The 26,261-nt window shown below is 39.0% G+C and overlaps 1 protein-coding gene across 1 annotated transcript in view; it reads left to right on the forward strand.

The window, feature by feature from the left end:
* The first annotated feature begins 21,378 nt into the window (after window positions 1-21,378).
* ANTXR2 (ANTXR cell adhesion molecule 2) overlaps window positions 21,379-26,261 on the forward strand; it is a 141,511-nt gene continuing 136,628 nt past the window's right edge. Inside the window, exons 1-3 of the mRNA XM_019720146.2 lie at window positions 21,379-22,205; window positions 22,812-22,883; window positions 24,956-25,027. Coding sequence (XP_019575705.1) covers window positions 22,054-22,205; window positions 22,812-22,883; window positions 24,956-25,027 — 296 coding nt within the window. The 5' untranslated portion in view covers window positions 21,379-22,053. The remainder of the gene's footprint in view (window positions 22,206-22,811; window positions 22,884-24,955; window positions 25,028-26,261) is intronic.

Raw genomic sequence — 26,261 nt, forward strand, 5'->3', positions numbered from 1 at the left:
CTAAATTGCAACAGAATATTTGATAATATTCTAAATATTTATAAGGAATCTCCAGTGTGGAAGGCATAGTTGGCCTCTGTTAACATGAGCCCTTTGCCTTTGATGCAGACGTTTTGGCATATCCCAGTGCTTGTGGGATTTGTACATTTCAGGGAGACATCGGATATATTTTATAACATAATAATTAAGGGGTTTACATGGGTGGAGAAAGGTATGTTTATTTTTCCTCCTAAAGCATTAGAAAGAGGCAACTTTTCAACGATTTGCAAATTAAAAAATAGAAAGGATTCAAACTAGAAAAAGGCAAGATATCTCCCTTAATCATTTCCCCCACTTCGACTTACATTAATATATAAATTATGAATTATTGGCAGTTATCAGTTGTGTGGTTTCTTATGTGTGTATATAAATCCTAGAATGTGAGTGGAGTTGTCTGTGAAAGGTGCTTATTTTAAACTTTTTAAAATGAGCTTTATTTACAGTTTCATTACAGAATCACTTCTTTTCAATGAATTCTTACATTATATTAAACCATAGTGAATGATATGAATTTCTTCAAGTAATATTGTATTTTGCCATGTATAATGTGCACCCATATTTTTGGCCTAAACTTTCAGGGGGAAAAAAATCTTCCGTTTTAATTTTTTAATTCAAATTTTTATTTGTTTACATTTAGGTACTTGTTTTTTTGTATTATAAAGGAATTTTAGCATTTATTTTTTAACATATGATACAAGAAATTTTATGTAACAAATAACTACAAAATACAAGAACAGATACAAGGTACAAGAAATTTTATGTACGGGTAACAAATTTATGATATTTACGCATCATAGAAGGCCAAGTTTGTTGTAAGTTCGTTGTAAGTTCAACAAAACTGATTATCATATTGCAAATGGATATTGCTATTGATTTCTAGAGTTACACGTTTAACTCATAAGCATAAATAAAAGAATTAAAAATGTTTATATAGATACAGAATTGGTACTACCCATGTATAATGTGCATCCTTATTTTTCCTTCACAAACTTGAGCAAAAAAGTGCACATTATACATGGCAAAATAGGGTATTTAAAAAGGCTTTTTCCTCTTTTCACTCTACTATCCTTAGAGCATTGTTTTTTGTTCTCTTGCTTGTTTTTTCGTGCACCTCAAGTAACTGCTATGACACCAAAAAACACAAGCTAGGCGAAGGGTGAGAAGTGGGCTTTTTGATGGCTCCTTCTGCTGGGGATCCATTTCTGCTGTCTTTCACTCTCTTTTCTCGTGGTATCTGTCTTAGGCTTCTCATCCCCACCCCAGGCTGCTTCTCCCTTCGGTTTTTAGATGAGCTGATATTGGCTTCATGTCAACAAATGGGCCCACTGGGTGCTTTCATTTTGTCTGTGAGACTCTGGGAACAAAAGTATTTGAAATGATCCAATGAGTCAGAGTCAGATTTAGAAATAAAATCATGTGTTTGGTGTTTAATTCATAGTCGTCTTGTACTGATAACTTATTCAATCTTTTATAACTTTAGAGTTTATCTATGTGTAATGTTTTGTATGATGCACATGTACACCTGTTGATATTTTTAAAACCATAGAAACCCTCGCATAGATATGGTGTAGTGTGTGTGTGTGTGTGTGTGTGTGTGTGTGTGTTTACAAATCATTCTCGTCCATCTGTTAACAAGTTGTTCAAACTTTCAAACTTTCTCTTTACATCTAAGTGTGATTACTCTCTGGAATTTTCCTCATTTTTTTTTTGCCAGGTCCTGGTAGTGAACACTTAGTTATATCTCTGACTCATCATGGTTGTGATCTGATTTAAAAGCTGAGGAATTGTCAGCAAGTTCTTTGATCGTATCTAATACTAACCAGCAATTTTCAATTTTTTTTCTGCTTGCACTTATCTAGGGCAAAACTTTTTTTAACTCCACATGTGTCTTATCATATTTGCATTTTATAATTAGTTATTGTCATTCCTATCCCTACTTAAAATTACTCTGAAAATTTGTAACACAATCTTCAAGGTTTAAGAGATAGTGTTGTGTGGTGAAAACTGCTCTTTACTGGGAATTTAGTGTTCATGTTCAGGAGCTCCAATTTCTCATCTGTAAAGTGAGGAAATTGGACTAGACAAAATTTTAGTCAACATTTATTGAGCAACTACCATGTGCCAGCAACTGTTGTAGGTGCTGAAGAGAAAAAGAGACAGAGTCTCACTTGGAGCTTATGATATTATTGGAAGAAGAGTGAATTCATAAATAATACAAAAATTATAAAAAGTCTCTATTAGGAAATGCACAGAGTACTAGGGTACATAAAGTACCTTTTTCCAGAGAGAGTCAGGGAAATTTCTTGGAGTAAATTATGTTTAAGATAAGAATGGAGAATAATAATAAGGAGCAGTAAAACAAAGAGAGGCAGAGTAGTATTTAAGATAGAAGTCCCCTTATGGTGGAAAAATGTTGTTACTGGATCATTTCAACTGCGTTTATATAATAGTTAAGAGGATAGGATTGCTCACCTTTCAGAAATAGGGAACTTAGGTTTTGCCTGTAATGATAGATCCTTAATTATTTTAAATTTCATGTCATATTTTTCTTCTTCAAGAGTTCTATCTTAGGCCGGCTGGTTCAGAAAAGGAATATTCATAATTTGAGCTGCATAACTGAAGTAATAGAATGTTCGAGCTGGAAAGAACTTGCGTGTTTGTTCAGTTCAACCCTCTTCGTTTGCCTAATGCTTCTTTAAGGCAGAGAGACTAAGAAACACACACTAAGTCCTCATAGCTGGTTAGGGTTGAGTTTGCAGTAAATGTAGTTTCTGATCTTGGTTTAGTAATTGTTCAGGGATTTCAGGCTGTCTTTTCATAACATGAGGATAAAGAAATGTACATTTTCATAGTATTTTATATCCACCTATCAGGAGAATAAAATTTTAAAAAAAGAATAGAGGCAAAATGGAATAGGATAGATTTTTTTTTTGTTTATTTGTTTTGTTTTGGTTCTAGTTAGTGGTTTCACCATTGCGATAGTTATGAATGTGTTTCTCGAGTTAAAAACATGGACATATTCACTCTTGCTTTCTTCAGGATACATTTTGATATTAATTATATATCTGTGCTAGTATTTTAATTGAGAAATAAATATTGTTTTAAGTTAATATGAGTCTGAATTTCTCTTTTTCCTAATGATATCTAATTTTCTGGTACTATCTTTTAAGTTACAGATTAAAATTCTTATATCAGTTTGGTTGGCTTAATTCTTAATTATGGTTAAGAATTAAGGTTCTGCTTTAATTCTTGGTTAATTCTGGACTCCGTATTTATAAGTTATGTGACCTTAGGCAAGTAATGTAACTACTCTATAATTCTATTTCTTTACCCGTGAAAAGGAGATGAGGTTGTGATGAGGATTTAGTGAGATAGTTTATGTAAAACATTTAGCCTAAGCCTAGAAAAGGTTCACTGTATGTCAGTTGTTATTATTGTTATGAGTCATGAAAAGTTACGTTCTCAGTAAAAATAATGGTTGGAGGTGGTCTCCAGAAAACTGCTTGCAGGAGTATTTGTCAAAGCCAATAAAAAACAAATTTTTACATTTGTGGAATGGACCAAACCAGTTTTGATATTGTTGTTACCGCTGCTGTTGCTAGAGACCAGATTTAGTTTATGGGTCTTGGCTTCCAGATGAATGAAGCAGAGAGCCAATTTTGTATAAGTGGGCCCCTTGATTCCTGGGAGTGTCCGGAATGTGAGGAAGGCGCAATGTGTGTTTCTGTTGCAAATCTCTCTTCCTGCCAGGAGTGACATTATCCGGATAGCTTGGCTCAGCCTGGTTATCCCACCCTGTTGGCAGTAGGACAACTGTGAGACAGAAGCAAACAGTCCGGGACAGGCGAGATAAACCACTGGGGAATGTGGAAGGGGCTGCAGAGGGCTTGTGGAAAGACAACAGGAAGGAAGATGTTTGGGCAAGGGTGTGATAAAATAAAAGCTGAAGTAGATCAACCCCATGGGATTTCAACTGGAAAAGGTGGGACAATATTTTTGAGATGTTAATCAAGTTTTTCTTAGCATTTCCCATTCCCACTGTCTTTCCTCCTAAGCTGGTCCTCCATTCCCTCCCCATGTGCAGACTGAAGCTGGTTGGCACATGCCGTACCGACAGATGACACTGAGGACCAGATCATACCTGTCCTTTCTACACTCCTTCCATGGATGTAAACACCTTGCCACTGAAGAAGCCCCTCTGACTGTAAATGCACCCTGAAAAAGGGAGTGGGGAGTCACTGGGATTGACCGAGATTGCTTAATTACGTCAGGGACTTATTATCCCAGTCAAAATTTAGTAGTTAGAACAAAGGAAATAATATACAAATTTTGAACAGCTGAATTTGCAGATTCAAATGTGAAACATACATACATTACATATATTTTTCCTCTTGAATTTCCAGTTTCTCTCCAAAGTAGACATTAGGTAGAATATTTTAAGAAAGAGTCATATTCTTGCAATACTTGTGAACAAGGAAGTACTAGGAAGTTTCTCCTGAAGATTTTACTGCTGTTCTCTATAATCATGGAGCCAGTATCGACGTATTATAGCTCCATTTGAAAACAACGGTGACAATAAACCCTAAAACTTTCTTGCTGACATGAACTTAACCTAAACCTGAGGGATGGGTCTTTGTGTTAATTCTTTCAACAGACGTTTTATTGAACACCAGTTACAGGTCAGGCAGCATGCTTGGCACTGGGGATATGCTGACAAGAAGCACACAAGGTCAAAAGAGAGGGACGGTATACAAGCAGACAATCTAAGATTCTATGGGAGGTAGAAGGGCTAGGTTTATCGTTCTTACAAGTAATTTTCACATAAGGTTATTTAATCATAAACTCAAATGGAAATTGAATAATCTGTAATTTCCTCTCCCAAACCAACACTCTCATTCCCTAAATAGCTTTGGAGAAGGCCAGGATACTGAGAACACTGTGGGCAAGTGTGTTCTCATTGGTGTATCTGGCTTGCTAATTCAAAGTATAAGACCTCACCTCTCAATTACTCACTTAACATTCCAGTACATTTTTGGAACAATGGATAATTTTAGAAGCTGCCAGGCAGATGGATGAGTGGTAACTGACTTAGCAGATCTAGAAAAGCTGAAACCTAAGCTTACCAATGAGCTAATTAAAACTGCTGAACCCTGAAAATGCTCCCAAATTGAAACCATAAAGGGCTTTTGGAGGTGAGAATACAGGATGGGGCTGAAAGCAGGGGAATAATTGACAGTGTTACAAGGAGGAGTTCCCATTCTTCCTTATCCCCACTGCTCCCGAAGTAGAAACCTGGAGGTTAACTGGTTGAACCAAAGATGTTTTGCTCTTGGAGATATACCAGCTACAGTTAGGAGTGGATATGGAGGGTAAATACCATAATAAAAATGGGGAAAATGTGAAAGTCTACATTCTGAAAAATGAGACCCTCAGCACCCCTATACATGGGGCGCTTAACATCAAAAATACTGGAGGTCAAATTTATACTCCTCAGACAGGAAGTTGTAGGATTCTTCTCTGTGGAACAGCCCATAAAAAAAGACCCATAGATGTTGTCAGTAATACAGCTCTTCTGGGAAGATGAGGGGAGGGAAACGTGTACACGTGAGGCAGTGGTATAAGGGACTTAAATCTTATCTTTTATAAGATGTAGTCATTAGTGAAAAATCAAGATACATCACAACAAGCATGTTATTTGTTATTACACAGTATTAGAACTATAGAGATAATACCAGAAGATGCTGCTAAAGTATTTGAAAATAGATTTATTTGTTTTGCTCTTCCTATCAAGGATTAGTAGTGGGGTAAAAAAAAATGAGAAATGTGTTATTTTACAAAAATTTAAAAAATATAAACACAATCAATAGAGTTCCATGGAGTCAAACATATCTGGAGTCAAATTTCAGCTTCTTCACCTGTGAGCTCTGTGATCCTGGTCATGCTTGTTGTTTTCTGAACTTCAGTTCTCTCCTTGGAAAATGAATGAAAATGTACAGCCAAGCACACAGTAAACCCCATAAATAATATCTATATTTCAGGGTTATTTTGAATATTAAATAAGATTATATTTAAATACTTATAGTACAGAGTAACGCTTAACTAATACTAGTATGACAATGCTCTGTGAAAGAAGAGAAGAAAAATCAACTCAGAGTAAGGAGCGGAGTAAATATTTGACTCTGAGAATACACACAAGCACACACAATGTACGAGGTGTGATCAAACAATATGGTGAATGTTTAAATTAAAAAGTGTGTTATAGTAAAGGACATATTACCATTAATCTCCCTCAAAATACTCCCCCTCACTTCGAACACCCTTATCCCATCGTTCTTGCCACTTTCTGAAGCAATTCTGGAAGTCCTCTTTCATGAGTGTTTTTAGTTGTGCTGTCGTGGCTGCCTCAATGTCCTGAATTGATTCAAAATACTTTCCTTTCATGGTCTCTTTGACTTTGGGGAAGAGCCAGAAGTCACATGGTGCCAAATCCGGTGAATAAAGTGGATGAGGACACACTGTAGTGTTTTTATTTGACAGAAATTGCCATACTAGAAGCTATGTGTGACACGGAGCATTGTCATAATGGAGGATGAAATAAAGACACTCATGAAAGAGGATTTCCAGAACTGCTTCAGAAAGTGACAAGAATGATGGGATAAGTGCGTTTGAAGCGAGGGGGCATATTTTGAGGGGGATTAATAGCAATGTGTCTTTTACTGTAATAAATTTTTAAAATTTAAACATTCACTGTATCTTTTGATCACACCTCGTGTGTGTGTGTGTGTGTGTGTGTGTGTGTGTGTGTGTAGAGGGTGCCCCAAAAATGTATGCACATTTTAAGAAAGGAAAAAGCTCTATACATTTTTTTGGCACCCCTGTTATGTATGTATGTATACACACACACTCTCTCACACACACACTCACACAGAGGTGAATGAGGTATAGGAACAGTAAAACTTATAAGGGACAGTTACATTTGTTCTTTATGTTTAAGTCAAAAGAACCCAGATTAAAAGGAACAATTTCAATTCTAGTAAGAAGGATGTAGAGAGAAAAAGAAGTTCCTAAATAATCTTTTGTTGACTCGTCTCAACTCCTTTGCCCAGAAAGTAACATATAAATAAATCCAAAGGATTAATTGAGTACCTACAATGTGCAAGGCACTAATTTCAATTATAAAATTACATAGTTATTATACTTAATAAAAGTACTTTCACTTTTATTTTTATCATTTCCTGTGAAATAGGTGGGATAACACTTTCCAGTTGCTTTTTTTAGGAGGTAAGAATTGGGGAAGAGTGGTAAAAAGGAAAGGAAACTATAGAAAGGGAACTATGCTAGATATCAGCATAGCCGTGGAAGCAAGATAGAGGTAATCATTTTGTTATAGGTACTTGTTTTTATAACTCAGTGTAGCAATTTGTTTATTAATTTTCCACGAGAAGTACAACTGCCAAATGAACTAAAATACTGATGTCACCTGGTTTGCACATTTTCTGCCCCGTAAAAAAATGTTTCTATGGAAATTCAAATTGGCTGGTAGAAATGCCATCAGAGCACAGTTAGGGGATGAATGTAATGGGTAATGTCATCAAATTCTGACACATGATGTCCCCAACACACTCTAAGTCCGTATTTGCTAAGCAACCAGAGTGTCCACATTAGCTGGCCAAGTCACCTCCATGTCTGGGTGGTGTGGAAACTACACTGACAGAACTGTGTTCTTTGACTAACTTCATGCAGACCATCTGGTGACACTTATTCTTCAGATATATTTCAGTACAGTTGGTTAGGTTAAAGCCTTCTCTTATATCAAGTCACATTCCAGGCGTGCCATCTTGATGAATATTACATATTTTAAATTACAATTAGAAAACTCAGTTTCTCTAGCGATTAAAAATGCGTATGGTATCCATATGGTTTTCTAATATTCTTTAAGTGCATTAAAAGAAAACCCAACATTGAACTACAATGAACTTCAGTTCATTTTGATAAGAATGAAGCTAAAGATGATTAATCTGTTGGACTAAACAAATATGCCATCAGAAGCATAGGCCCTGGTGTCAGAAAATAGAATGCACAGTCTGTGATATTCTTTATATTGTGTGTACATTTAAGATACTATCAAACTCTTTTAATCACTACCCTTATGTTAGAAGCTTTGTTTGTCTTAACTAGTGAAATGTCACTTCAACAAAACCAAAAGAATTTAAAAAAAATACCCACATGCTTAGAAAGCAGAAAATAGCAAAATGTGGGAAAAAAGTCATCTTTGCAAGGAAAGGTCAGCAGAAACATATGGATCCCAAGTGAAATTAAAATAAGGTTTCTGTACAGACTAGATACTGTGGCAGATAACGGTGTCACAGGCCAGACAGAAGGTTGCCAAGGCCCCAGGCTGCTTTCTTACTTCTGCTCTGCTCAAGACTTTATCCAACATTATTTTGGTGATAACACTTGTTATACATCCTCTGGGTCCTCAGATGCTAAATCATCCTGTAATAGACTTCATCCAGGAAACCTAAAGGCCAGCCATATTTCATCATTTCTTAAGTTTCAGTGATTATAAAACAGCCATCTGTACATGTCTGGAAGCATATTTTTATTTGGGTTATTATTTGATAATGTACCGACAATCCTATCTCCAATTCTCTCGAATGTGTCTATTAAAAAAAGTCCATAGGAAATTTTTAAATGGTTATATTTTATAAATTTTTATTTTATTTAGTTGAAGTGTACATAAGACTTCTTGCATTCATATTAAATAGGAAGAGAAGAAGTAATTACAATGGATAACAAAGAATATGTTCATTGAAAAATATTTGACTATATTATGTCATTGAGGTGTTTTTTGTTTCTTTTTAAATTAAGCAAACTGCCATGTGCTTCGAGTTGGAGATCATACATAAGCAACCTATATAGAAAGCCCTCCTGGAACTCTCCATTAAAGCACATTCTTTTACTTTTGTTTAATGTGTTAACTATCAATTTTTATCTGTTAGATGCTTTTATCACCAACCAGATTCATAGTAGGGAATGAATTAGATGCTTTAAAAGTAGCTTTCACATTCACTCCCTCCCCTTCACTACAGACCTTTGAGCCTACTTGGTCAAAAACACCTGACTGTAAGCCACCTGCAACAGATGCCTGGCATTCTGCCATTACATGTTTATTCTTTGAGATTAAGGCAAATATGCAAATACCGTTGGTCAGCTTGGAGACGGAATAGAAGGAAAGGCAATACATTAAATATTTATTAGTGATGCATATGTTACTGTGAATGTTTTTTTTTTTTTTCAGATTTCTTTCAGTTTTCTTTTTATGAGGAAAGCTTGAAGATCTTGTTTGTCTAGAGCAAGAACTGAAAGAATGATACTTTAATGGGAGGAAGGGGGAGAGTAGTTGAGATGGAGCGTGGTAGGTGTGGGAAATGGGATTGGACATTAGTAGGGAGTTGGAGAATGCTGTTTAGGGGTGGGCCATACCATGGGAAAACATTCAAATTGGATAATCTAATGGAGAGGTGATGTATAAGGGATGGGGTAGGAATAGGTCAGGAAGGAGTAGAGAAGGAGACAGCTGTGTAGAGAGGACTGCCTGATTCAAGCTGTGCCCTTTGATGAGAAGACTACAGAGCAAGAGCTAAGGCCTGGTGGAAAGTTACACTGGTTGTACATCAGAAGACTTGAAATTAAATTTCTCCTCTGTGATGTGCTAGTTAAGTTTTGATTCTCTGTGCCTCAGTTTTCTCATCCAGATATATTTTCCAGAAAGCAACTGTGAGTGTCAGATGACACCATTTATATGAAAGCTCCAAACAGAGCTCTACAGAGAAGGAAGGTCAGAAAAAAATGACCGCTTAATCTCAGGAGGATGCAAAAATGAAAAGCACAGGAAGATCTCTTTACCTGAAACAGGTCCTAAGGCTAATACACAGAAGATGTTAATCTGCATATATGTGCTCACAGGCAAATATTTCAGAGGCGTATGTGTATAAATATGGGATAAAGTCAGCAAAGTTAGGAAGAGAGGGGGACTGAGGGAAAATGCCAAAAAACAGCAACAACAACAACAAAACAACAACAAAAAACCCCAAAACCCTCAAAACATTTTCCTGAATCATTAGGATCAAGAATATTAAATATCTGTTGCCAGTGGAGGTCTGACTACAGAGACAGTCAATCAACAATGTAGACGAAATTACCAGGTCCATCTCCTTCACATACTGGAAAGGGAATAGCTTGTAGTTTTTGGCAAAGGGATGACTGCAAATCTTTTGTCATAATTCTTTAGAACTTTATTTTATACCATCCTATACATTTTTAGTCTGCACTGTTAGCTTTCTTATTAAGCCATAGCAAAGGGACTTAAAAATACTTTTTTTTTTTTTTTGCCTTGTTTCCCTGTGGAACTAGCTTTCAGTTTAAATTCCAGCATATAGTAATACGTGAAGACTGTCAATGCACTTTATCTCCTGCAAGATGCTCTTGTAAGAAAAATTACTAGTTAAAAGGGATGATACACTTCTTAAGTCTGCATCGGGGAAAAGAGAAATTATTTGTTTGATCTCATGAGTTTGGTATTGTGTTACGATACCACCTCACATGAATGCAGTTTAAAATTCTATGTGAAGTCCCTCTGTTTTGACTGTCAATTCAGGGTGGGAAACCATTTTGTTAGAAGTGTCAAGGATATGATGAATGGTGAAGATATCAATTTTGTTAGCTGATTTTTTTGACTGCCACATGATTCTTCTTGTACCATATCATGTATGAACAAAAAAGGCATTAATTCAAAGACCAGAAATTCAATGAGTTTTAAACTAATCACCTCAAGGTGCAATGAATTTATCTGCGGTATCTTTTACATATTGATGTTTGTGCCTACTTTGCTCCCTTGGTTTATATTCAGTATTTGTGCTACAGAGTGGAAATCATTAATGAATGCTTTTAAAATGCAAATTTATCAAGGTCAGAGTTTCAAAAACAGAAGTTTTGTTGAACCATGCACTGCATTTTATTTCTCTTTAATAGTTGGTGAGATTATCAATCAAAATGTTCACTATAATTGTTAAAAATTTATAAAAGCCATTATCAGCTTTTTCTTTGTCTAATTGAGCTTCATGTGAGAGAAAAACCTTTTGAACAGAGAGGAGATGTGAATACGATTGGTATAAACAATACAGAGGTTGCAATCTATGGAATTGTGGTATCCTATAGAACTTGGGTGTAAGCAGAATTTTTGCAAAGTAAATCTTGCTCCCGTGATGACTCTCTTTATAAAAGAGGGGCTATACTTCTTGTGGAGGACACCTTTTGAGGTGTCTTCCTAGCACCCCATCTCTAGGAAAAGTCCTCTCATCACTAGGGATGGGGCCCTATCTGTCATGCTTTGGTTACACATTCATGCCTCTGAACTTGAGCTGCAATCAAAGGTGGACACCACTTCCAAACTAAATCAATACAACAAATTTTCTTTCCTGGGAATTTAAAATTGGGACCTGGGCTTTCCCTGTTAGACTCTAGTCACATCCATAAGTTCTATAACAGTCCTCGAATTAGTTCCTATGAGATACTCTGTAGCTTAATAATGCTTCCCATTGTCTTTACCTAGCACACATTGTATCTGTTACTATAACCAAATTTACTTCTTCCTTGGGGTAAACCCTATGGATTGGATTGAAGACTTTGGTTTAGAAGCGGCAGGCTTACTATTGCCAAGACCTTCTGGGACCCTATTCCAACAATGAGATTTCCCATGTGCTATTTCCTCTGAGCCTTCCCACCCACAGTCTCATGTACAGCTGCCCAGTCTCCAGCTTTTTTCCAGGCGTATCTTACCTCCAGACGGCACGTATTTCCCTGAGGCATAGAAATTCCCTTACCTTCCCACTCTTAAGAGTGTCATTCTTCTGATTTACTGTTAAATTTATAGTTTTGAATCAATCTCGGCTTTAGGATTTCATTGGACACAAGATAAAAAGCAATAACATAATAGTAAATTTTATCTATTTTGACAATAGTTTTAAGTGCTCTCAGCAACTCTGTATCTTTCCTCTTCAACTTGTCTTGCCACAGTGCCTGATCATCCTTCTAAAAGCATAACTCTGTTCTAACCCTTCTGATGTTTAAATTTTATTATTGTCTTCACTTTATCTACTCAAAAATGTTCATACACTAAACGATTTTTATCTAAGGCAGAGTTTGGCAAACTTTTTCATTGAAGGCCACATAGTAAATATTTTAGGCTTGTGGGCCATCTGGCTTCTGTCTCAACTATTCTGCTCTCCTATTATAGTACAAAAGTAGCTAAGGACAATATATAAGCAAATGGGCATGGCTGTGTCCAATAAAATTTTATTTACAAAACAGATGCTAGGCAGGACCCAGAGCCTTCTACGTATTGGACCTCACCCAGCTCTGTCAATTTACTTTCCCTTCCCTCCCTTCACACACTCAGTGCTCCACTGAAATTAAGTTTCTTTCTGTGTCCATTAGGTATTCTGTACATTCAATACTCTATGCTTCTGTTCCCTTGGATAGTGGCTGGAGTGAGGCATAGAGAGACTTGTTTCTCCAAGCACATGTTTCATAAGAGGTGCCTTTACATCAACTTTAAGGCAATGTGTTGTCTTATTACTTGTTAAGAGGATGATAATATTCTGAAGGAAACATAATAAAATATATGACTATAACTCAATACTAATACTATGATACAGGTAATACTATGATACAGATAAAGAAGGTAGTCAAAGTGTCGTGCCTTTTAAAAAAAAAAATATACTTCTTCTTCGCCCGTCTTAATTAATGATGCCATCCTTTCACCAGCCCCTATTCTCATATATGGAAGCTAGTTATGCCTTTTCTTTCTGCAATGTTTTCCCCTTCATCTGAGCTAATCTTAAAAGCACTACCCATCCTTCAAGATGCAGGTTAAATGCTTTGTCCGTTATCAGCCCTGATCTTTCCAACTAGAAGTAATTTCTTCTTCTTCAGGATTCCTATTGCACTCCATCACATCGTTTTGATCTTGACATTATGGTAATTTATTTAAGTATCTTAGTTGAATAACTAGAATATCTCACTAGAGCACATCTCTTAATGGACTCTGTGAATCCCAAAGTACACAGATTAGTGCTCTGCAGAGAGTAAACATTAAATAATTATTTGATGAATACATTTTAAAAACTTGTAAAACTGGATTTCTTCAAATTGAAGCTCCCTTTATTTGATGAAGAAGTGTTAACTCTGTATAAAGATCAAGGTCAAAAACAAACGTCTGGCTTACTCATCTTTAAAAAATGTCCTCAGGCACTTGTGGTCCAGTGTTGTTGAACTTAAGGTGGTATTTTTTCAGCCATATTTGCTACATATGAAACCCATTGGCCATTTGGGGATTGACAACTTTCCTACTGTTCCTTTCAAAGAACTTCCTAAGAAAACTGGGATAGATAATCTATGTGCCATATGTGCTGTTAAAATAAAGTTGGATATGCACTAATCAAGCGGTTTCCATGAGAAACGCTAGGCCTCCAAAATACGAAAAATCTCTTTAATTGTAGTTCTTATGGTAGGCACTCCAAATAGCAAAATCACATTTCAAACTTTTTTTATCTAAAAAAGAAAAAAAAAATTTATACCAAAGCTTAAATATCCTGGAGCAGAAACACTATTATGGCTGTTTAAAGTGTTATAAAACAAGTTTGAAACAAGCAAAAGGAAGTTTTTTTCTTTCAGGCTGCCTGTAAAATCTTTAGTGCTTAGCTTAAAAGAGATTTTATTTTCTTTTCGAAAAGGCTGGAGACACAGGTATAGACTATCTTTCCCACAGCAGACTGCAGGTAAGAGAGCAAGAACAGCCACATCTGAATTCCCTTCGCTGAAAGGATTGGCTGAGAACATCCTGATTTAGGTATCATACCTAGGACAAGCCAGGCTTTTTGTTCGTTTCTTGTAAGGAAGCTGATAGATTAAGAGGCATTGAGATTGAATACTGTTAATTTTTAATGCATCCAGCGTCTAAAGCCAGCTGGTTGAAAACTGGAATTGCTGATCAAAAAGACAATATAGTAGAAAACACGTAAAAGTTATAAATGGTTATCCAAATGTGTTTCTATTATTATTTTCCAAGTTTTATGTTATCATAACATATTGTAAAATAGATATTACTATGACAACTTAAATTCTTCTAAGGTATTCTATATTGTAACCTCTTGGACATAGATATAAACATGTAATTTATTTGTTTAAAGTTATCTGGGAGAGGCAGATTGAAAGATTATTTATGCCCTTTGCAATTGCAATTAATTTTGGCTATAACTTGTTTCATCTCCCTTCTGAGTTTTCTGTTTCTATCTATAGTCACTCCTTTTCTTTGAATTTTGTTATTAAAAATTCCTACCTCTGTGTCTGTAGGTGACTAAAATGATTTGTACTTGTCTTGCAATATTCTCAAAGAAGTAGATTGGATTTTGTTTTTTCTCAATCTGATTCTCTTTTTCCTCCTGGGTATCTGAATTTACAAGGAGAGGAATGATTATCAAGTGAGTGCAATGGATAATGTAAAAATTCACAATTTCTTATCTTTTTTCTTTCGTTTATAACCTTTTGCATAATTATAAATGTCAGCAACATGAGTAATTTAAGGTTCATAGAGATTATAGAATGTTTGGACTTGTTAATGTCTTTGAAAACAGAATGTACTCCAGCTACTTTAAATGAAAGGGGCTTATTAAGAGTGTAAATAGCTCACAGAGTCTTTTGGGTTCCTGCAGAAGAGTGAAGGCTGAACTTTCAGTAACAGCCTCCAAAGTATACTCCAGCACTGAGCTGCAAAGGAGCTTCCTGCTCAGCTGTGATCAGGGAGGAGGTGAACCACGAAGCCATCTAATGAGCAGCAGCTACTGCCTCCTGCACGCTGCCTCTGGCATGACCCACACCGGCAAAAAGGGCACCCCACATCCTTTCCTCACGTAACTCATATCTGATTCAAAGTCTGACGTGAACAATATGGGTGGATTCTAAATCATGAGGAAACCCACCTGTAGGGGAGTCTAGGAAATGTCCATTTGAAGCTTTTTCTAGCATGCAGAAAGACATGTTAGAGGAGAGTTGGATCAGTGTTGAGTTCATCCACATGGCTGTCATTTCAGGCAACTTTTATTTCCTCTTTTCTTTGATTCCCACCTCCCCCCACGTTGGGATGCAGATAAACAGCAAAATGACTAGAATATGAATCAATCAAGTTGTATCAACATGCATCAAGGACCTATGAGAAGAATAACTAATTTCCTGTTTCCTTCTGTAGATCTTCCTTCTCTGATGGTGAAAATGTGGCTCCCATTATCTACATTTACTTATCAATCCCCCCAGTTTTTCCTCAGCACTGTTAGCCTCCCCCAACATTGATTCCCTCAGCCTGTAGGGGTTCTGACATTGTCACCACCCTGTACCCCCACTCAGGTTCTGACAGTCTGTACATCGCTACCACTTTGCCTCGGCACTTTCTACAATCCATGTCTGGATTTTCTGACACCCTATGGGGGGAGAATGATCCCGGACAAAAAGCCTCCCCCGTGTTACTTGGGTTTGCCTCCCATGCCTGGCTGCCCCCTTGTGCTGAAGCTCTGCCTACCCTGCTTAGGCGCAGCCGCACACCAGCCCGCCTCCCTTGCACAGAATCCCCCTCCTACTGCTCCGCTCCAGTTCTTAGGCCCGCCCGGTGCTGCCCTGGCCCCTGTTCGCCCCCCTCATGCCCCAGCATTCTGGACAGCTCATCTTCCCTCCCTGCTCGTGCTCTGACACCCTGCTGTGGGGTGGGCCCCCTGCACAGAAGTCCAGACTTGGAGTCCCACTACTCCGCTGTGAACTTCCTCCCATACAGAAGTCCTCCTCCCCTCACTTAGGTTCAGTGCCACCTCCACACACACGTGTCTTCCTCATATGGCTGGTTCTTGGACTCCTCACGCTGGGCCACTGCCCTCCCATGTGAACATCTCTCACCCTTTGCGCGTTCCAATGCTCCATGCCAGGCTGCCTCTCCCTGCTCCAGGGGGATACTCCTCAGTCTGCTGGGCCTCTGACGCCCTGTGCCAGACCACATAGCTCCTCTCCACCCTGACACCATTGCTTGGCCTCACCTAGTGGTGTTGGATCTGAGTTGTTCATTACGGGAATGAAAGAGAAGAGAAATAGGAGATAGACATTGACACTTGGAACACCGTGTCAGGGAAATGGGGGTACGAAATGCGGTAAGACCCAAAGGTGTAATTGTGTATGTATATGAGGGACACAGTGACTGTCCTGGTTTCTCTGGAGCATAGAGCACACGAGGTGACTTAATTTGTTAGCAGGGAGGATATAGAACTAATTTGTGATGCTATTGTGGAGAGCTTTAAATTGTTAGGAAATGATATCCCATTGGCAGTTATTAAGTTGGTGATTAATATGATTGGCTTTACAGTTCAGAAAAATATATCACACTGAAGTGTGGAGGAGGTGTGAGAAGACAGAATACCATTAGAATAATTCCACTGAGAATTGAGAAAGTGACCGACCAGATCTATGATAAAAGGCATGAGAGGAAGGGATGCAGTTACAGGACTTTATCATTCTAGGATGGCATTCTGAGCCTGACCTGGTTTGTGAAGGTCTGACATTGCATGTGAGATGAATTTCATCAAATGAGCCCCCAGGACAGGTGGCTTGGCTTTTGAGGACATTCTAGATGCTGTAGTTGCATCACCTAGATGCCTCCGTCAGGACTGACGCACTCCTTCCCTACAGCCAGGAGTCTGGTTGCTGACAGCTCACCACTGAGTTCCTCATTATAATTGCCCTAACCAAAGAGAGCCACCTTGACCCCAGGTTATGCTCCCTCTAAAGGGACAGACCACATTTTCATGACTGACTGACGAGGGGACACAAAACCCTGGCGCCATTGCTGCAATCAAATCAGAACAACTGAAATACCGTTCCAACTCCAAAGCTACCACTGGGGGTGGCTGAGGCCTCCTTTGTTATTGCATCACATCCAGCTTCCCCTCTGAACGTGACGCAATAACAATTTCTGCTCATCCCTCAGTGTTTGCTCCTGAGAGCGTGCTCCAGTGTGTCTCCTGTGTGCATATCTCAGAGTCTCGGATTTGTTTTGGGACTCTGGATTTAAAACACACTCACTCCCAAATGCAGATGTCATTGACATTTTCTGTCATTGGTTGACATCGCCTGTTGTCATACACGGAGATACTAATTTAGAAGTAACTGCACCTTCCAACAGCATTTTGTTCACTCACAGAAACTAGTTTGGACATTGAGGAAATCTAGTTCTTTAATGACAATACCTGATAAAAGTTTAAATAAGGTTTGTCATCCACGGGTACCAAAGATTTATTTTCTTTCTCTGAATCACTGTAGGTATCACATAATGAATCACTCCGCATGTAATGTGAACATGAGTCACTTCCAGTGTGGTACTTTCCAGGAGAGTCATATTGGTCATTATGGATGCCATACAAGTAGATACATACAAACATATCTACTTGTAGAGATTATATGATTTTTTACACATAAAGTGTACATTTATTTCATTTTATTTTCCTATATTTATTGTTGTCGCTTATTTGGCCCTCCTATTTGTTGTTTGTTGGGATGAGGGAGAGATAGAAATAAATTAAGCTAGGATGTTGGGAAGGTGAACTCCTGAGAGGAGAGGGTATAAGATTTGTGCTTAGAACATTACCAGCTACATAGGAGGCATCCATAATACTTGTTAAATAAACGTCAGTAAAGAAATAAATAAAATTTAACAAGAAGTCCATAGGAGCCCGGCAGGCCAAGGAGATAGTGATAGAGGGCCTAGTGAACACTTTAGTCATCAGTTGTCATTCTCAAGCTAGTCTAACTGCGTTAAACTAAGTTTAAAATGGTTTTTAAATGGATTTACTAGCATATTTTATGTACTGAGGTGATAAATTCTATCGCTGAATTCAAAGTTTGGCTTGATAGAAAATATAATTTTCAGAGAGTAGGGGCTTGCATGGATTGTGAAACAAAATACTTCAGCAGAAATCTAGATAATTTGATGAAAGACAAATATTATAGATTTATCTAAATAATTCCATCTAGCCCCTCTCTCTCCCTCCCTCACCCCCCCAACCCCCACTTCTTTCTCTCTCTGCTTAAAAATCTGCATTCCCTATCCCATTCTTGATTTAAAATGGAAAGAAACAGAGTTCCAGCATGTCTGCCAGGTGCAAAAGTAAGCTTGAAACCTTCCCTGGCTAGCATCTGTCTGTCACAATGCCCCATCCTCCCACCTGATAGAGGGGAAGAAAAAGTTTTGCTATTGTTCCTGCTCCTTCTTCATGGCTTGGTGAGATTCCCAGTTCTGCCCTCGTTATTGCTTGGGAATACAGTGACCGACAGCCCCCCTCATCAGGGACTCTCCTAGGGACTGCTCCAGTTTTATGAGCACTGAAAGTCCCCTGTCCCTGGACATCCTCCATCTGGGACAAATCAGGACAGTTGTTTGCAACTGTCAGGACAGTAATTAATGACTTTCTCACTGACTTTTATTAGATGAAAGTGATTCTGATAATTGTATAATTATTGGTCTGTGCCAGGTTAAGCCACTTCCCTGCTTTTGCTGCGGATCTTATATGAGCATGTGAGTGAAATGAAAAGAGTTCCAGAACTGGGCTGAATGAATTACACAAAGAAACAAACAAAAGAATAGTGATATGCTTTAGTATGTCAATCACCTCTGCTGGCTTTGTCGTCAGGAAAGAAGAACTGAGTGGGATGACTTGAGGAGGGCCTGGGAATTTTGAGGAAGAACATACTTTAAGTTCAAGGTATTCTGCTTTAGTTTGGGCCTAAGGCAAGAGAGTTTCTTAGCCCAGTTTGTGGAGTTCCAGAAGATGAGCAGACAGTGAGTCAAGAAGCTTGGGGAAAAGGAAGCCAATAAATCTAAATTTAAAATACTTCCTGAGGATAGAGTACATGGTAGTATCACGTTTCACAATTCATTACCTTCTGTCCCCTTCTAACTTAACACCAGTTGTCATTATTTTTTGGTACATATTCCCCCCCCCCCCCAGCTTTTATTCAGTCATATACTGATAAGGTATTAATTGCTAAATGTATATGATATCTTTGATTCTATCTTGATTAAAACTAAAGTTGAAAATGAAGACGTTTTAACCAATAATAAATGATAAAAACCTTGAAAAGAAACTTTAACAAGCTGTTGATACAAGTTTCCTAAAAAAGTCAGTCTGTCTCAGCTTTGTTAGGAGAAGTCAAGCAGTTTAATGTATCCATGCTGGGCCCAAACTTGAACTGAGAGGAGGCAGCACATCCCTGAAAGCTTGATGGCTGCAGAGGAATCAGAATTTTAGAACCTCGAGCAAACATGAAGCCAAGGAGGACAGAATTAGGATGATTTTAATATAGCCATCCGTCTGCTCCAACTTCCTTCTAGAGGTCAATTACTTGAAAACAATGGAGGGTTTGTGTTTCTTTCTAACAAAAGTATAAGTTATCTTCCATTCAATCAACCACTTGCCCCATTAGTACCTTCCCTACCCATTCAGGTAAGAAATGGTGGATCCAGTGGATGGTACTGGAATTTCCACCCCCGAGTGGCGGATATTTCCCAACTGAGGGTCCATCAGCATTTATTGAAGCTCTCACCCATTCATTTCTCTTGGTTTAGCTGCTACAGGGATGATGGTCCAAGGTACCATTTTATTGTGCCCTGATATTCTACGTCTCCTAACTGGTCTTCCTGCTTTCATTGTTGCTGCCTCCAAGTCCATTGTATCATGTCAGCTGAATGATCTTTAAAAAACATAGATCATATCACTTTATCCCCTACCCAACCCTCAGGGTTAAATTCTACTGGGCTCCTATCAGACTTAACATAAAAGATCTGAATTCTTTATCACAGTTTATAAAGCATCACATAATGTGGCCCCTGCCTACCTCTCTTACTTCATCTTACTGCAAAAGGTCCAGCCACACTGTTTCTCTTTCTGTTTCTGGAGTTTGCTAAATTAATTCCTGTGGGGAGTTGCAGGAGTTAGGAATGTTTCCTCTTTTAGTTCCTGGAATAATTTCCTTCTTTTTGTTAGTTGTCTACTCAGTCATTCTCTTTCATATGAGCATATTTTAAATCTCTGCAAACCACCTTCTAATCTGGATATGTATGTATGTATGTATGTATGTATGTATGTATATATATATGTGTGTGTGTATATATGTATGTTTTTCTTCTTCAACCAGACTCCAAGCTTCATGAAAACAGGGGCTTGTCATCTTGTTTTGTGCATTAACTGTAAGTCCTAGAGCAATGCCTAATAGATAGTTGATAATAAGTTTTTGTTAGAGTGACTGGTTTCTATACTCAGAACGCTTACAAATATGGTTGTATGTCAACCATAATGTAAATGAAAAGTTATATACACATGACAACAAACAGAAAAGATACTATTAGTTTGGTGCAAAAAAAAAAAAATCGTAAAACAGCAACTACTTTTGCACCAACATGTAATTAAATACTATATGAACATTTTATTATAAATCATTGATTTAAAGACAAAGGAGGAGGTGATACCTCATATCACTATTAATCATTGTAAATTCTAAAAGCCAGTTTCAACAAGGGGAAGGCAGAGGTCATAGGTTGAGGAGCTCAGGAGGAGAGAAGAGGATGGAGTATAGAATGAGTACTCCTAGAATTTGAGTGCATGCAACCGTCAGCTTTGGCACAAGTTTGGTATCTGCTGCCTAGCTTGCCCCAAGATGAAGTTCTTAATATCTGGAGCTTGTGGTGAATGACAGTGGAATTAAATATTTGGTAGTACAAGTCAATTTGCCACTCCTGAAGAGTTGTCTCCCCCTTTTCCCCTCACCTTTTCTTGGATTGGTGAGATGAAACTACAAAGTAGGCTTATAAGAAAAGAGGAAGTTGCTTCGGTAGGTATTGGTTTCCAAAGTAAAGAGGATGTGTGCTTATGCTAGTGGGGGTGGGGCAGAGTGAGGAGACCAGTTACCTCCCTTGGAATTGCTAGTCTTTGGTCTCCCAGCCACACAGAGGACTGTTCTGCACCGTTGCTGAAATAGGCCCAGCCTGCAGGATACAGTATATGGGTATTGTTTAGTTTCTACAGGACATTTGTTTTGTTAAACTAATTCTCCCCTTTCCAAAATCTGGCAAGCGTTAGTCATTTTCAACTCAGGCAAGAACCCACAAGTGTGCGTGTGGCTCTTGGGCTTCAGCTCAGGCCCCGCCCTCGCCCTCAGGCGCACACTGACACACTTAGACAACACTTAGCCAGATCGCTGTTGGCCCAGATTGGAGTGGCTTGTCCGAGCCGCTAGCCCAGAGCCCGCTCGGCCTCCTCCCCTCAAGGGGACAGCCCGGCTGCGCAGTGCCAGAGCGGAGCACTGGGCAGAAAGTTTGGAGTGCGGAGGGGAGCTGGGCCGCGAGCGAGGGAACCAGAAGACAGGGATCTCCACCGCAAGTTTGTGCGGCTGTCGCCGCGTCCCGGGAGAGCCTGCCCCGCAGCACACTGCATCAGCCGGACGTCAGCCCACTCCGGAGGAACGGCACTCACGGTTCGGGTCCGAGGCTGGCGCTAGAGGCTCGGCCAGAGGCTGAGGAGGAACTTGTCTTGCGCGCTGTCGCCGTGGGCCCTCATTGTCTGCAGGAACTCTCCGGAATCCGGAGGGGAAGGGCTGGATTGCTCTTCCACTGGGATTCGTCAAGAGTTCCGGCGGCAGCTGCTGTGGTCGGTTGCAGAGTCTCCCTTTGTCCTCCTAGGACCTCCCTCCCTCATTTTTTCCCTCCCTCTGTCAGTTGGTGGATTCCGCTGCCCCAGGCGCGGGTGCCCTAGCTGCTGGCTGTCCCGCACCCCAGGGGCCCTGGTAACTCCTACCACCGTGGCATCCCCGCCGGGTCCAGCCGAGGCGGCTGCGAGCACGACGGAGTCGCAGGCCCCTGGCCGCAGGATGGTGGCGGGGCTGTCCCTGGCTCGCAGTCCTGGGAAGTGGCTGGTCCCCGGGCTATGGCTGCTGGCGCTCAGCGGTCCTGGGGGGCTGCTGAGAGCCCAGGAGCAGCCCTCCTGCAGAGGAGCCTTTGATCTGTACTTCGTCCTGGACAAGTGAGTGCCAGAGGGAGGTCCAGGTTCTTCTGGTGCGGGTGGCAATGGCTGAGCTGTGGCTGGGGAAGCGGAGATGAGAGCGCACCCTGGGGAGGAGTTTTAGGAACCCGCCGATGAGTGCCCTGTTGCTGTCTCAGTGCAGAGGGCAAGCACTTGGGGATCTGTGCGGGCTTGGGGGGAGGGGAGTGAGAGGAGGAGCCCCGAGCTGCTTGACTCTCAGGGGAGGTGGGGTAGTCACTGCTTGCCAGTCAAGGGGCCTCTTGGGAAATGGGAGTGAGGCCACTGGGGGGTCCCAGGAACCCAGAATTTCTCGGCCTCTCAGTCCTCACCCCGTCCTGCTGGCTAGAGTTTGCCAGGTTTTATCCTAGTTTTCGCCTAGGGTTTGCATTTCCTGTGGAGAAGGCTGTGTTTGTTTTAAAGACCTTGGGTTCTTACTCCAAACAATTAGCAGACAAGTGGTCCTGGAAGATGGGCTGGCTTCTTTGATTTCCTTGATTCTTGCAGCACCTAAGTTTAAGCCACTGATACTGTCACTGCTTTTAGAAGAGGCCAGGCTACCCCCATGTACACGTTTGTTTTTCTGATCAGTTTAATTTCATTTTTCAGGTCTGGGAGTGTGGCAAATAATTGGATTGAAATTTACAATTTTGTCCAGCAACTTACAGAGAGATTTGTGAGGTATTTCTCTCACTTTACTTTTCTAGGCAGGGGAGTATGAGGTGGCGGGGAAGAGACCAAATGTAGGGTATCCCTTTTTTGAAACCTTTTGCAGGAAAAGGATGCCCTGAAATGTTGATTTTTAAGTGGCTCAAAATCGATGTTATACACATGCTGTTATTAGGACAGGCTTTCAGTTGTTGAGGGTTTATTTCATCTGGATCCCAGAAACTTGGCCCAGGCTCTGGGGAAGTATCTTCAAATACTATTCCAAATGTCTTTTCCTTTCTGAATTTTCATCTGTTTTGAATTTCAGTTATGCTTTCTCATAATTTATCACATCAGAATTTTTTATGCTAATAGTATCCATAATATATTTTGCTTTCCACACAATTCTTAGCATTGTAGAGGTCATCATTTAAAAAAAACAAAAAAACAAAAAAAACCTGTTGGTAAACTTAAAATAAACATGTGTTAATAACCCACTACCAGGAAAGGCACTTGCATGTATGTGTAAAGAAATGGCTTGTGTTTACACAATGTGTGGGTGTGTGACTGGTTTAAAATTTAACTGTTCTATATATGCAATTTTACTAGGAAAAACTGGTTTCTCCTCCCATATAAAGCATAACTGCTATGAAATCCAGCTTAGTCTCTTATTTAGAGGTAACTAACAATTAGTGGCATCCCTATTTAAAAATAGCCCCAGGATACCAGGCTTTTGAGGCTTTTCTCCCCCTCCTTTTTCTTTTTTAAAGAAAAAAAAATGCCACGAGCAAATGCAAGTTTATCAAGATAATGGAAAGGACATGAAAAGGAGCTGTATCATTAAATATTGCTTCTTTCAGTCTTGTTAGCCCAAATGTTTTCTGTAAAACAGCCTTGGATGATCAAAACATTTTGAAAGTCATGTTGCAAGTAACTTCAACAATCTGTAGAGGCCTAGGCAATCCTTGCTTTCAGTTATTGGCAGCAGTAAAGTTATCCCTATAAAAATGTATGCTTGTCCATGTTCAATCATCAGTCTCCTGTTTAAGAAGCCAAGCATAACACTCTCATTTCTGGACAGGGTCTGAGGTAAAACTGTCTAGGAAAGAAAAATAAACAAGGCCCCATGTCCTTAAATGTCAAAGGCAGAAGAGAGAGTTTTATGACATTTTCTGATTTAATCCAAGAGTGTGCAAAGAGTCTGTCTTATATAGATTTTGATCGAAAGCAATGGATCGTTTCAGTACAACATTTTCAAGAAGTGGGGCTCTTATTTATTTGGCCTGGTTTGAAAGTTGGAATTCTTTAATGCACAGTTCTCAGGCTCAAGTTTAGTTTCTCGGTTACTAACTAACAATACATTGTAGTAAGTCAATAAAGGGTGACTACTGAAGATAATTACTTTCAAGATATGTATTATGAGCCTTTGAGATCATTCTGGTCGTCAGCTTAAAGGTCTTCATTTCATATCATCAGTTTTAATTCTCAGTATTAGTTGCAAAGAATGTCTTAGAAACAAGAACCATTTTATGAGATAAATGCCTAAAGCTTAAAAGATGTAGCTAACTGGGGCAGCTGTTGACAATTGAAAGACTTGGAAAATTGAAAATGCCTAATTAAAATGCATTTTTTTTAAGTCTCTTTCACATTGTCCATGGCTCTCTTTAGGTATTCTTACTTCAGGATAACTTTTGTGTGAAAGCATGTCATAATTGTGCTAATTAAATCAAACTGAGTGTTCTCCAGTCCTAAGTGTGGCTAACAGTCACTCTGAAGGGTCTGACTTCCTTCAAGGAGATGAGGTAGAACACTAGCATTTTCTAAAAAAAAGTTTTACACTGGCCTAGAATTTATCTTTCTAGTTGGTGTCTTCCTAAATGTCCCTATGGAGTAGTGCTTGAGTGCTGAGAAGCTCTGACTAAATCCAAAATGACTTATGCAGTAATGTTAAGCAGAGTTAGTGTATCTACTTAGGGAGTTCCATTTAAAAGAAGCCTGGATCATTCAGTGAGACCTATTTTAAATGAGACTCCCTAGCTGTACATCTGTATTGTATCAATCTTTCTTTTAAACATGTTTTAACTGCCTCTGTTCTTATTTTGCAGCCCTCAAATGAGATTATCTTTCATTGTGTTTTCTTCCCAAGCAACCATTATTTTGCCATTAACTGGAGACAGGTTAGTGCATTATCATTTCACTGCAGGCTTTTAGTAGAGACTAATCTTAAAAGAATGATTGATATTCCAAGTGGTGATTCAGGCCTCTCAGTGGAATCAAGCAAATGCACAGACAATTTAGTTCTCTTCACTAATAGAGGGGAAAGGAGGGGTATGAGTAATATAAAAGAGCAGATAATCTGAAAATCAATATCATTCATATTGGCTGTGGAATGTGCAATGAAACCAAGAACTCTGCCTTAGTTGTATGTTCACTACTTCCCACCTTTTCCGTCTCTGTTACTGTAAGTAGTTCTATATCTTTCTTGTTGAGATGTAATATATTAATCAACTAGGAATTTGAAGAGCATTACGGAGGAGAAAGACATGGATTTATATGGATAATTTACTAGATTCAGCAGACATCCTGGATTTCTAGTCCTACTCTGAGGTCTACGCTGCTGAATATATTTACCTTTATAAAGGAACTTGCTTTCTATTCTATTACACACACACACACACACACACACACACACACACACACACCGTATAATACACATATATCACATCTTTTGTAAAAGGTGTGGCTTTTTTCCAAGCCAATGTCACAATATTTTATATAACTATTTCTATGTCATTTGAACCCATTGTGCCAAGTTGGAAGTAGTCATTGCCATATTTTAAAGAATGACTGCTTTCTATGGGATTAGTTTTATTTACTAGACTCTGAGTTCCATAGTGGAAAGGAGATTTTCTTCTTCATTTTTATACATCATTTAACATAAAGTATGCAAGATAGTTCTTGCTCAGTTCTTGTGGAATTAACCAATGGTGTGTTAGCATGATTCTGAAATCAAGTTTCTCCAAACTGTAGTTTTATCAGGGGAGGCTGGCGTCCTTTGTTTTGCATAATATGTGGATTTCTCAAAAGTCATGTACGAATACAGTTTTTTTTATAAATTGATTTTGTCTTTAAAAAAATGTTAAGAAAGCATACTATTTAAAGGGACACAGAACGTATGTAAACTTTTAATTTACTTGTGTTTTAAGTATTACTTTTGGAGATGAGATCTCTCTGTAGGGGGGGAGTCCAGCTTACAACCTCAGTCTTCTCATTGATACTTCCCTTCCATACTTTCTTATGTGTATCTGGGTTTCTTCAAGGGCAGAGCGATAATAGTCTCTTATAACCCATACACAACAGCTTCTATACCCAGTGATATAACAGTCCTTGCCTCCGTGAAAAGACGTTTTC

The sequence above is a fragment of the Rhinolophus sinicus genome, linkage group LG02 (assembly GCF_036562045.2).
Source record: "Rhinolophus sinicus isolate RSC01 linkage group LG02, ASM3656204v1, whole genome shotgun sequence".
Classification (NCBI taxonomy): domain Eukaryota; kingdom Metazoa; phylum Chordata; class Mammalia; order Chiroptera; family Rhinolophidae; genus Rhinolophus; species Rhinolophus sinicus.